The sequence below is a fragment of the Glandiceps talaboti genome, chromosome 7 (assembly GCF_964340395.1).
Source record: "Glandiceps talaboti chromosome 7, keGlaTala1.1, whole genome shotgun sequence".
Classification (NCBI taxonomy): Eukaryota; Metazoa; Hemichordata; class Enteropneusta; family Spengelidae; genus Glandiceps; species Glandiceps talaboti.
The window spans coordinates 3148252-3162287 of NC_135555.1; the positions used below are offsets into that span (position 1 = coordinate 3148252).

General features: G+C 34.3%; 1 protein-coding gene across 2 annotated transcripts in view; it reads left to right on the forward strand.

Moving 5' to 3' along the window:
• The window catches only part of LOC144438192 (protein spire homolog 1-like), a 47543-nt gene that overhangs the window by 25812 nt on the left and 7695 nt on the right, over nt 1-14036 (forward strand). For both annotated transcript variants that reach the window (XM_078127235.1, XM_078127236.1), the window contains exons 4-9: nt 10518-10643; nt 11360-11449; nt 12437-12595; nt 12943-13029; nt 13497-13608; nt 13855-13970. In XM_078127235.1, the coding sequence (XP_077983361.1) occupies nt 10518-10643; nt 11360-11449; nt 12437-12595; nt 12943-13029; nt 13497-13608; nt 13855-13970 (690 nt within the window). The remainder of the gene's footprint in view (nt 1-10517; nt 10644-11359; nt 11450-12436; nt 12596-12942; nt 13030-13496; nt 13609-13854; nt 13971-14036) is intronic.

Consider the following 14036-nt stretch of genomic DNA (forward strand, 5'->3'; position numbering starts at 1 on the left):
TAGGTCCTTGTAATTCTCAACCAACAATGCAAAGATTACAACAAGTTTAATGGCCATACATAAATCTTGCCTTTTGTGGAATGTTTTCCGAATTGTTGACATTATTTATGAAATGGTTTACACTTCTCAAAGTTCTTACATTTTCTGTCAGTTTCTGAATCAACACTTCAAAAGCTTTCCTCACATGAAGCGATATGGCCATATGGTATTATTGGTACAATCACATGATCTAAGTACCTTCATTTGTTGTCACTGTGAAACCTGGAATTGCTAACATGTAGTGTGGTTTGTACAACTGTGTAAACTAAGAGTTATGGCTAAATTTCCATCTACTTCAAACTCAAAAGACTTCATCAAGTGTATGATGGCGAACATATCAAATTTCTGTAAAATTTCATCATTTGTCAGCAATATTGCTTTAATTCATCTTCACTGTCATTATCCGGTGGTTTATGCAACTCAAAATTATGGCTTTAGATTTACTGGGTGATTTAGAATGAGTCAAACATTTCAAAAGATTTTAATAATCAAGTGTAATAACATATAGCCATTGGTAAATATATTGCAATTTGTAGATGTGAATTATAACATAGTTGATACACCTAAGACTTCTAGCTTTATATCTACTTCTAAATCAACAATTCAAAAGATTTGAAATTTAACATAGCTATAGGTAGTCTTTCTTAAATTTCTAACCAATTTAGCCAATCATTCATGACGATATTACAGTCACAGAATATCATTAAAGATTTATACAAGTGAGAGTTATTAGTTTTCCACCCACTTACGAATAAATTTCAAATGATCAAATGTAACAACAATGGTTTTAATACAACTAATAATCATATGTTTCTCCTAAAAATACCCAGTGATTTATGCAACTATTATCAAAGTTAATTCAAAATCAACGTTTCAAAAGATTTTGTTGCATGTAACAATTTAGCCAAAGGTATTAATACTAATAGTGTTATCTATAAATTGCTACCACTTTTCCAAGAATTCATCTACAGTGGAGTTATGACTCGCCATTATTGCTTCCAATATTGTTCTGGAAATAAAGGAAAGTATTAGGAATATTTCAATATTGACTATTATGTGCCAGTCTCTTTTAGTGTTTAACCATTCTGGAATTGAAAGGAATATACCATAAGCAGCATAAACAGGCTATCCAGTGTTCAATTATTTCTCAAACGATTTTATCAAGCAAGTGCCAGGTACTGAAGGCATGGCATGTAACTTGATATTAGCAGTTGCCTGCTAACCTAAGATGCAAAGAAAACACTTGAACAATAAGAATTGAAAACAACTCATGTTGAGTCTACTGATGTGACTAGTTTTATGAATTATTCATACCAATTAATTTGAATAGAGACGATACTTTCAGTTGTCTCTGTCAATTTGAAACTTTATAGGGCTGATATTATCTAACACTTCAAACACTTAACATCTCTTCACATTGGCTCCATTTGCTTAGGAAGCAGAATACCTTTAGCTAAGAGACTGTGATGGCAAGATTTGTGTTTGATCATTAAAAGCAAGTCTTTTGTTTTAGTTTCGGTAACTGCAGATCACAGAGTATTCAGCCATGGTTGGAATGCTATCTTGTTTTGTCACTGAAATTTTACTGTCACTAACTTTAATGGTTGAATTCTATTAGCCATGGTAATTAACAATAATATGGTTATTTTACGATTACTGTGTCTGCTAGCAGCCTTTGAATGACATCTTTCCAGAATCCAGATTATGGAACATCAATATTATTGTGTTCATTAAATTATCCTACATTGTCGGTGCATTCTTCTGTAAAACGACGATTGTTTATATTCTGCAGTCACTATACTTTGGTTAGTTTCAGTGAATACCGTTGTATTGTCTCCGGTTATGAAGTAAATCCTTGGAATGATACATGTGATTGTTGTTCGATCATTCCAGCATTGGCCTGCAAACAGTCATGTGAACACCTAATTGACAATTATACAAATTCTGTTACTTTAAGTACACATTTGGCAACACTGTGTCAAGATTACCCACTACTGTGTATTCATGGGTGGCATGGCATGGCAAGCAAAGTTAAACTTTCCCAGGAACTTTCATGACACCAAGAATTCATCGGCTAAAGTCCTCAAAGAATGTCATGTATTGTTCGCTGTCAGTTTACCATAACAATGACTGATATTAGATGGTTAAATAGAAGTGGGTTTTAGGGCTGAAGTTACAGTCAACAGGTGGTTTTCAACCCCCATTGAGATACATGATATTGTCTATGTACTATAATCACCTCTACATGTGTTCCATTTGTTAGAATCAACATTGATACATTGAGATAAGATGATGTGTGTATTTTTCATTGATGATTGTACACAAGTCAAAACTGCACCCTCTAGTTGTCTGAGCTCCATCCCAGGATTTGGCTATCTGGCTTGAAAATGTTGTTAACTGCCAATATGTTAAACCAGATAGTCGGAAGTCTCATGGCTATGTGGGCTCATAACTGGCCTGGTTCTGTTGCTTGACAATGGTTGACAAATTTTAGCTACCCCAGATGTCTTGGCACGTAACTGGCCTGGTTTTGCCACTTGACAAGGGTCTACAAAGTTACCCGAGATGTCTTGGCACGCGATGTCTTGGTACGTACCTGGCCTGGTTCTGTCATTTGACCCCTGGTTTACAAAGTTACCCCAGATGTCTTAATTGGCACGTAACTGGCCTGGTTCTGTTATTTGACCAGGGTCTACAATGTTACCCCAGTTGTCTTGGCACATAACCGGCCTGGCTCTGTCATTTGACCCCTGGTTTACAAAGTTACCTCGTTGTCTTGGCATGTAACTGCCATGGCCTGGTTCTGTCTTCCCATTGGGGTTCAAGGAACTTTTGATGTTAATCTAGCCTGTCTGGATAGGCATTGAGATGAGTTAAGTTTTTATTTGTCTATTCACAGAAAGGTGAAATTCAAGAAAATGTTTATGCATACAGTGTATTGATTTCATCATTCTTTCTTTTATGAATAAATAAAGTATGAAATATAATTATTCACAATTTATTGATTTGAATGTTATGGAAAAAGAAACAACAATTTATACATAATTTTTAATGAAGGATAAATGAATCCAAATACTGTATGTATGATGATGTGCGACTGAAAGCACATGAACATTAACCAGTGGCCTGTATGTAGTAGTCAATGACTTCAATGTGTTAGTTGGTATAATGTGTGATCTAAACATATGATATGATTAGTAAAATGTATGGGACTTACATGGTCATACACACTCAGACTGCAGTACGTCATTCTGTCTGTTTTCCCAAAGAGGATTTACTGATTAGTTACTTTGACAGTCGCAATGTCTTAATAGTTAAGAGGGGTGCAAATCTTAGAGGCAAGGTTGTCAACAGGATTTAAAGAAATTGAAGTACGTACATTTACTGCACACAGTGTAATGGCTTAAAGTTAATTCAACATCAATGGAGCCGTTAATCTTTACATTTGATACATCAAATAATTACTGCACCTGGAGTAATATGAACAATGTTTTTGTATAACAATCATGTATTTTTGTAAACAATATCTACGAATCAAATACATTTGTAAGTGGTGGATCTAGGCCTGTAGCTGACAACCTGATGATGGCTATTGTAGAACAAAGAATGTACCCTGTGTCCAATAATATCAGAGATTTACCTAATTTTTGGAACTGTTGAAGACTAAATGTAGTCTGACTCATTTCTGAAAGTACATTGTAGTCGGTAAAATGGTGCAAAACAAAGAAATGAAATGGCTGTTTTGTCAGTTATGATTCTTATTCACATATGCTAGTCAATGGAGAATTACTAAGTGCAAAAGTTGAGGTATGTGCATGGTTGTTTTCATTGCCTGTGATTCAACGTAGCTACACCCCTCATTGTCTCTTTTCTAGGTGTGACTTTTTTTGTAGGTTGACTCCCTGCCAACATCCCTGCCTAGCCATTGCTGTAAAGCCACCCCATACCATACAGTGTAATTGTCAGTTTATGCCCCTTTTGTTGAGGGACACAGAATGGAAATCATATAATTTGTTTTGGGTTGCCTAAGGATTAGGAACGGGTCAATGAACTGTATTATCTGAAGTAAAGTGTTGTACCTTGGAACTAGAGATTATACTTTCACATCTCTGTATGTACGTCATCCAGTGTTTGTCTGCAGTGAAGAGGATGTAATTACATTTGAATTCACATTTCATTGTGTACATGTTGAAAACCAATGACATGCTTAGACTTTCAAGTGTATAAGCTAGGAGTCCTTCAAAAGTTTACTTTTCAAGGGAAAATTTAAGAATACGTACATCATGGTCACACTAGATAATTCATATTATTTTGTACATATGTAAACCACATGAAATAGCCATTTAAATTTACTAATTTGTCATTTTGTTGACTCTTTCTGTAAACAGGCTGAATTTTATTAAGTGGATCGATTATGCAAATGTAATATTAGTAAACAAACATAGTTTATCATAACTGACAAATTAGATATTGGTAAAAGTTTCTAGTTCTGTAAAAAGAAAAAAAGGACAAATTCATTTTGTGAAAATGTGATCTATATAAATGTATTGCTTTCAGGTAAGGATGCTGAACATATTACCATGTCCTTATTATTGGATACCAAGCAATATCTGATGGCATATAAATCTATTAGCAGTGAAGTTTTTGAAGGATTTTTAATTGATTTTATCATTAGTAAATTTGCAATGGAGGCTTTTAAAGGTACCGTTAAAGTCGTATTATAAGCCGCGGCTTATATTACAATGTTGCAAAATAAAGAACCAATTTTATTTCTTGAACTAGGGGTGCGACTTATAATAAAGACTTTTCAATTTTTCAAAATGTGGATGTGGTAGAAATTCACCCGAACTCTCGGTTATGGAAAAATGGACGTCTGTAACACAATATGAAAACTTTATTATGAAGTTTCAAAGTGTAAGAATGAAATGATAAGTGTGGCTGGAGGAGATCGGTAAGGCTGCCCGGAATGACAGCAACATCGACGTTACGGTCACGCTACTCATCTTTCACTCGTTCCGTAAGATGTACCCTACAGGAATCCCAAACAAGTACGGTAGACGCCGCCGATCTTCAGTCAGTCTTGGGAACGTTCTCCTGATATACTCAATGCAGCCTGTGGAATGGTAGAAACACAACGATGTCAGATATTTTGAAACGATCGTGTTTGGAAAAAATATAGGTTGAAAGTAGACTGAAAGATTTGGCGGTATAAATCAAATTGACATCGATTCTCTCATTCTAAGTTGAAAGGTCAACTGCGTTCATGAACTCGTAAACAAATGTAAATGATCGTCGAATGACTATTGGCCGTTACGCATACGACGTCATGAAACGTCACGAAACATTAGCATATATGATGGCCCACTGAGAACACGTCGATGTAAACAACTCCATGCTTTGCTAGCGTGATCACAGCTATGGTACATGAAACATGTGTTATAAAACTCAACTTTTGCTATCGTGATCACAGCTGAACAGAATGGTACATGAAACACGTTATAAATTAAAACTCACCTTTTTCATCAATATATCCTTTCTCTTGAACTCGAACTCCAACACGTGTGAACAAGTACGAAGCGGCTTCTTGTACTCGAGGTGTGATCGGCAGCCATACAACTTTATCGGTACGATAGGTGTAAATGTCCCGATCCCTGCCGAAAGGATTGCGACACCCTTCTTTTGATATACAGTGCGTAACTTTATCGGTACGATAGGTGTAAATGTCCCGCTCCCTGCCGAAAGGAAGGGATTGCGACACCCTTCTTTTGATATACAGTGCGTAACTTTATTAGTACGATAGGTGTAAATGTCCCGCTCCCTGCCGAAAGGAAGGGATTGCAACACCCTTCTTTTGATATCCCAGTACGTGTGAAGAGGTGGTACATAAAGTGATACTTTGTATTCAAATTTTAAACAAAAAGTATTACACTTGAATGCGTCGTTACTATTGTTTTGGTGCAAATACGAGGTGAAGCTAGCTGTGAAGTAGGGGTGCGACTTATAATACATACTTTCTATTATTCACAAATTGTTTGATGTACCCTCAAAGCCAGCGCCTCCAAGTAGGGGTGCGACTTATAATATGTATGCGGCTTATAATACGACTTTAAGGGTAGTTCTAAAATTAATGTAGATATCAAGCAGAAATATAAAACAAACTGCAGACCTTTTGTTAGTCTTAGTCTGGCAATATGGTCTCTATTAAGAGAGATCTGAAAGATTTGATGAAGGACAGGACGAGACTAACAATTTTATGTGAACATTGTGATCAGTGAAGCCTTTGTGGAAAGTGGAAGCTTTGAAAGTGTGTATTTTGAAATACACATTGGCTGTTGTTAATTTTAGAAAGCTGTTGAAGTGTATATACTTTTATTGAATATACACGGTGGATGCCTTTAGTTTGTACTTCAATATGTGTACTTGTGTATTGCTTGTCTGTGTATATTTAATCCAAGTGATTAGTTCATACATGTATGTATGCTGTTAACAGTTCTTAGTAGAGAACATCATGATGTCACAGTGCATTTAGATAGTATCTCCAAATCGTCTTTTTCTTGTTTGGCCAAGGAAAATATGAGTGACCAAAGGGGCCTTGTTACTATGAGTCATGAGATGAATTGTGATCAACCCTTAGGTCATGGGTATTTTACAGCTTAATAAAGCAAACAATATTGGGGAATAATATACATAATACCTCCTCAAGTTTATAATTTATGAAAAATGGGGAATAATAACGGTGATTTGGAACATTTTGACTTGTGTTTAGAGTATCACAAAACTAATGATGTAGATGTCAGTTGTCATGATATAGAATGATCAGGATATAAAATCCACATTTTTGTTTGAAAACGTTCAACATTTATCCCTGTGTGGGATACCATAATCTAAATTGTGATATAATCGATAGTAGAGTAGAAGTCATAGTTGATAGCGTTTATAGTAATGGCATTGCTGTTTTCAGATATGGCAGCCTTTACGTACTATTACAGTAAGTACACATTTATAAGAAAATAACATGAAACCAAATAACGACAGAATTACAGAAAGTGGCAACATCGAGTACTTTTTGAGAATACTACAACTAATTGCCTGTCAAATTTCCATTGCGATGACGGCGATTTAAAGTCATTCATTGTACTCATTCATAGTATTGGCATTTCATATTCACCTTTCTGCTATTTATTCACTGCAATCTAATATACCTTTGCAGTACTTTTACTTGTCAGACAAACAGACTCCAATTTCTGAGAGATCTCTATTTCTTTGGTTCAGTCACGATTTGCTGTATTTGTAGTATTATCAACTAGATAGTTGAATTCATGTGTCGACTCAAGTATTGGTAGCTGACCATCAGAAGTCAACCCTTCTGACATTTTGAATTGTTTGTTTACTACATTCCGCTAGCTATCAGAATATATTGGAATTAGATTTGCTGTATAATTTTCAAGTCATTATGAAGCAATTTCTACATTATAACCAAACATACAATATTTCATCCAGTGACATAGTTGTCACATCAAATTTTTCAGTGGTTTCATTTTTTTGTCTGCTTCATAAGGTGTTATACCTAGCTAGTAAGCTTCTATACTCAATTGTCAAGGAAAATTCTACAGACTCATTTGGGAAATATATAAATTAAGAGGAAGGAAGGAGAAACTAATATTGTTATTCAGGAACAAGCAAGGGAATGAAGAAATATCATTGAAATAACTGATACAGGCAAATTAAGTAACTATTAAGTATATAACTACAATGTGTTGCCAAGACAACAGTAACCAGGGGCTGTAATATCAGAAATCTTTGAATGGAGATTTACCATTCAGTGTTCTTGATTAATTCTTGATATTATCGGTATTATTACTATAAGATGACAGGATGTGACTGCCTGCATATGAGGTACAGAAGGTGTTGAGTTGTCTGGTAGTGCAGTGGTTAGGTAGAGGAAATGAGATATCCAATCTGTTATTTCACTTTGCTCCCTGCTTGTACAACTGATAGCAAGACAGCAGCCATATCTCGTGTTTGAAATAGTTGTCATTGCTGTCCTGATGTGTTAGCCTTCAGGTCACTCACCCAACTGAATTCAGGGAAAGATATTTTCATTTAGTCATGATTTGGTTAATTCATTATACATACATGTATATCGTAATCACATGACACATACAATGACAGAATAGATTCACACCACATTGCATAGCATCACATCACATCACATCACATAGTGCATCACATATATTATCCTACATCACATCACAATGATGAGGTCACATCACATCACATCAGAGTATACTGGCATACTAATTGGTACAATATTACATCACATCACATCACTTCGCATCACATCATCACATCACATCACATCACATCACTTCGCATCACGTCATCACATCACCATCACATCTCATCTCATATCATCAGAATATATTCAACATGTAATCTCATCATTTGCTTTGTACAAATATTACGTCGTAAATTACAGTTTGTCAAAATACATGACAGCACATCGTCACATACATAAAATCACATTTCATAGAGAACATTACAGATATCGATATTTTACATTGAATGACATCATTAGATGGGAAATTGAAACTAAACTTACATTTTTTTGTGCCATAGTTGTTATACTTAAATATTTTATTTTCAAACTTCAAAGCCTTCATTCCTTTCCTCCTAAACTCCTCCGTAATCTGAAATTTAACAAATGTTTCTTTTTATTGAAATTAAAAGTTCTGCACACATCATATCTAGACACATAAAGTGTAGACAGTAAGTCATAAATGTCCACTTTTTCATTAATATGTGGTGATACTGAAATGAATAGTGTAGTAGAAAGAGAGTGTCAGAATATATACAGGTAGTTGTAGTTGTTGTAACTTGTAGTAACATGAAATATGATAAATTGTAACATTAATAATTTCTAAACAATAAATATATAAGGTGAATGACCTAATAGAAAGGAAATGACATGCAGAGATACTGTGAACTATAAACTATTCTCACAGTATCAGAAAGATAACAATATCACCAGCATTACTGAGTCAAAACGTGAACAATGATGTCAACAAAACATTGATTAGTGTTAGTGTTACTGTACAGTTAGTCATTGTCTGATATTTCAATGACATACCATTGTTTACTTGGCACGTAAATAAAACTTTATGTTTCCATTTTTGTCTGACTTTTTGATGTATGTGTAACTTGTGTTGTGTTGATATATGGACCATCATGGTACATACATACTTTGAGAGTAAAAATGGAAGATTTTGATTTGAAATATTTGGGGTATGTTGTGAATTCAAGAATGACAAATATGAGTTAACATTTAGGTAGAGTTACATTAGCACAATGTTTTATACACGTAGACAGGGGTTGGTGTTAAACACTGTCTCGGTATGACTAAGGAAATGTTACATTAGCTCTGTTTTACACAGAAATCCTATATTTTATTCCTAACAGTTAATTGTTACGAATCTCATGAATTTGTCACTTTATCACACTTTCACAGAATAACCCAAATGATAGACCTGTGCCCAATTTGACCTTTTTGCAGACTAAAATATCTGATATCTAGATCTAAAGAACTGACATGATCAGCTGATCTTATAGATAGTATTATGGGATATAAATGATTTCCTACATTGAAATCTATTAATGAGAGAGATGAATTATTATTACGTCAATGTTTAATGACTAGCTATTTGAATATTCGTTGTAATGTCTGGTTTAATCAATATTTTTTGTTATGCAAATTATTGTACAGTTATAAAAGAAATAGGATAGGTTTGACCTAAAATAAAGTCATGAAAATTTGAGATAATATGGAAATTCAATCTGGAAATAATGTTTTCTTTCACAGTGTACATGACGGATTAACCAAACACATTGGAATTTTTATTCAATGTGTTTTCAGTTTACACAATAGGAGGTGTATGTAATGGAGAGAAAAGATTGTAAAAATGTAGTCAAAAATAATGTTTAAAATTTGTCCCAATTATCAAGTGCAGTTGTTAAACAAAATTATAAGTAGCAATGACAAATAAATTCAAATTGAATATTTTAGAGAGTGTCAACACAAAACCTCTCATTAAATTTTATTGAACACATGTATGAAAGCTGTGCTTCTCAAAGTATTATGAGATGATATTTCAGAAGCCAATATCAAATATAAAACACTTTGTCGGCTTTGTTTGTCGGCAGTGGTTGTACAGATGTTTTCCTCAATATTTGAAAATTCCACCTCTCATATTACATGTAGTGAAACTCTCGAGTTCACATAGCTATTCTTGAATTAATTCTTTTCATTTCAAAATAAATTGATTTTAATTCATAAATGTTAACTGTTGTCTCAAATGTATTATTATTTTAATCATCTGTGATTATCGAGTCTGCAGTGAAAGTTTCAATTGTAACATTTTTGCTGATTTTACGGTTCAAAAATTGGTATTTGATGTATTTGTATTGTTATATTTCCCTAGGTATGTGCTGATCATCTACCACATCCATCACAAGCAGCCAGTCATTACCAAGCTGTGATCAGAGCCCTGGTGGCAGAAGTACAAGAACTCACCACATTCTTAGAGAAGATTTCAACAGGTAGCAAGGTAAGTTTGGATGTCGTGTCATAATTTGTATGACAAACAACTCTTTCCAGCATCTATGAGACCATTCTCTCCAAAGTCTATGAGACCACTGAGACTCTACAACATCTATGAGACTACTCTCTCCGACGTCTATAGACAGAAAGAATATACTCTGCAGAATACATCGTTGTTGGTATTTCTGTAACGAGTGATTAAGGAGTGCGTACAGTGGTGAATCTTTTGGTGTAAAAGGTATGTAGTCTTATAGTGAAAAGAATACATGCCTGTTAGACTCTTACTAAGACTTGTGGGATCTGAACTCAAGGTTTCGACCAAAAGATGAGGATGAGCACCTCTGGTGCAAACCCTCAACACTATCTTAGGTGCTATGTGACATGTAGTTGCTTTTAAAGTTAGCAGAGTTGGCTTAGTCTAGCAGTTAGACTAACGTGGATATGGTGACAAAAATGCTCAAAATTAGTTCTTGACCTTATCTCAGAAAATGGAACTTTAACATTATGTTCATTTTAACAGATTATATGTACAATGTTTATACTGTGAATTGTGGATTGGTTGATGGGGCTAAGCTTTGGGAAATGACTTTTTGTTGTTGGGATTCCTAAGGTCAAAGCATTGCATACACAACATGACTCAATCATAAATACTTTATATTCACAGTGTATAAATTTATTGATTATACAATCACACATTCTCAACACTTTTATTTTGTTGCATAGAATTTACAGAGGCTGGCAACAGATAAACTTGAAGATGAAGAAGTTGATGGATCTACTACAGATTTACAGGAACTTGGCATCCATGAATGGGTAGGTACAATTTATAAATACTGAATTGTTAGCTTGTCAGTGGCTATATGTTTTAACTTAATTACTTTTTAATATCAGGTATGCAATGAAAGTCATCTGAGTACCAACATGATATGTTTGCTGTAAAGCAAAGAAGATCATCGGATTAAGTTTAACTTTGCTGAACAAGTATTTTACAGTAGTTTCTTTCTGTATCATCCCAGAATGTTATCTGCAAATCTTGACAGTTGATAATGGAAGGTTTAATGTAAATGTGATTTGAGTAATCTATACATATTAGTATCAACCAAGTAGTACCAATAATAGGGAACTTGCAATCCAGACTGAGCATGCTCAGATGCAAAGGACTATGGGATTATCTGTGGTTATCATAATACGTAATCTGGAGCTACTGATAAAATAAACCTCCCACAAATATCAGGGTCACTATGAATTGATCATTTGTAGTTATAAACAATGTATCAACATTGTTTACAATACTAATTGATTAGTATTTATTATCACTTTTCCCATGATGCAACATTCAACATGGCAGGTTTGCAAGTTCCCTATTCCAATATCTCTTTGTTCAGCCAAGGAAAATTTGAGTGACTAAAGGAGTGATATCACTTTGAATTGAAAACAAGAAGTGACAAAAGCCTTAGGTCACAAATATTTTCTGGCCAAATGAAGAAAAATCTAAGAGAATAATATATTTTTAGATTATATTTTGTATAATCATACCTGCATATGCTTAAATTTATGAAAGATCAGAAAGATAAATGAAGGGTCTGATTTTTAAACTCATATTTAGAACACAGTAAGACGAATTAGATTGATGAGCATTGTTATGACACAGAATGACCAGGGTATAAAAAATCTAACTTTTATGTTCGAACACATTCAACTTGGCTTGTGTGTGTTATAATACTTCTGACACCTCCATTTTCTGTATACATGTACTGTTAAATATTTTGGTTCTAATTGTTTGTTTCTGTTTGTATACAGGCAAGGCTATGGATGCAAGTTATCAAGTCATTACGTCAAGGTGTACAACTCAAAAAAATTGGTGCTGTCAGACATGCCCCTATTGAATATGAACTAACACCCTATGAAATGGTCCTAGATGATATTAGATCTAGACGATATGTCCTCAAACAGGTTATGGTAAGTCAAATCTAATATCCTTTGTATTAACTTATCAAGTGTTGTGATCATTCCATTAATCTTCTACTACACTGACCAAGCTGAACCCAACAATTGATAAATAACAAACATGATGCAACTTCTTGTTTGGGTATTCATTGTTGACAAATTTTCTTTTTTGAGACTTTAATATACTGTTATGATGAAAATGGAAATGGTAATACTAATGGCGGAAACCAGTAACATTGATTTGTTGCTCTTGAATTTAAATTACAATGGCAGAAGAGAAAATACCTTAGTTTGTATATTAAATGTAAAGTGTGTGTCTATATTATTGATAGTATGGATAAGTTTGTGTTTGTGTTCAGGTTGATGGAGATATACCACACAGAGTAAAGAAGGAAGCACATGACATCATACTGGACTTCATCAGATCAAGACCTCCTCTTAAACCTGTAAGTTCCGCTGTTGTCAAGTTTACATACAATAGAACGAAGGAAATAACATTTGTGGCTTGGATATGTGGCACCATGGTAACAGAAATGGGGGACTTCTGGTGAAATGTACAGTTAGTTATCAACACAAATATTCATTAGCTTGGTAGATTAAATGAATTTAAACTAAGTAAAGAGAATTGAGTGTTGCCGCAGTTGGTCTGTTGTTGATGACTCTCAACTAATGACTAATTCTGCAGTTATGCAGTTAGGGAAGTCCACTGAAAGTGAAAGAAGTCAGGTAGATTTTGCTGTCTTGCTACTCTTAGAAGAATTCATGGATATTGCTGTAAAATGTTGCTTTTACAGCAGGAATAGATCGGAATAGATCAGAATAGACAAGGCATTGTGGCATAGTTGTGTTTTATATATGTAATGCAATGAATTAGCTAGCATCCATGACATTCATTCTGTTCTCTGTGTATCAGGTGGCTGATAGGAAGGTTGCACCAATGACTCCCAAGAGGCAAAGTACCTTTGAAAGGATGCTTGACGAGATCAAATCAGTACCAAGGTTAAAACCTGCACCAAGGGCACCAGGTACACCAATTTTGATTGGCTGTTTCTATTTTTTACTATGACTCCCATGCAAACTTCAGATTGTTCTGTAACAACTAAATAAAAGATACTTCTATGGTAACCCATTTATAACTTTAATGAACACCATGGAAAACTCATTTGATTTCTATGGTATCACATAAAATTAGGAATCAATCTTACTACTCAAGATCATTAAATGTGAATTTCAGAAGAAAAAAAATCAACTGCTGTGCTGTTATTTTTCAGAGAGTAAACCCAACCTGTGTGTTGAAAGTTGTACAACACAAGACCCATCTAAATCTCCATCAGTGAAAAAGAAAATAACCATTGCAGATCTCAACATTCTGGATTGGGATGAACTTGTAAGTTACTTACTTTTGTTTACATGTAATATATATGAATGTACTTTTGTGTATACTTCTACAAAC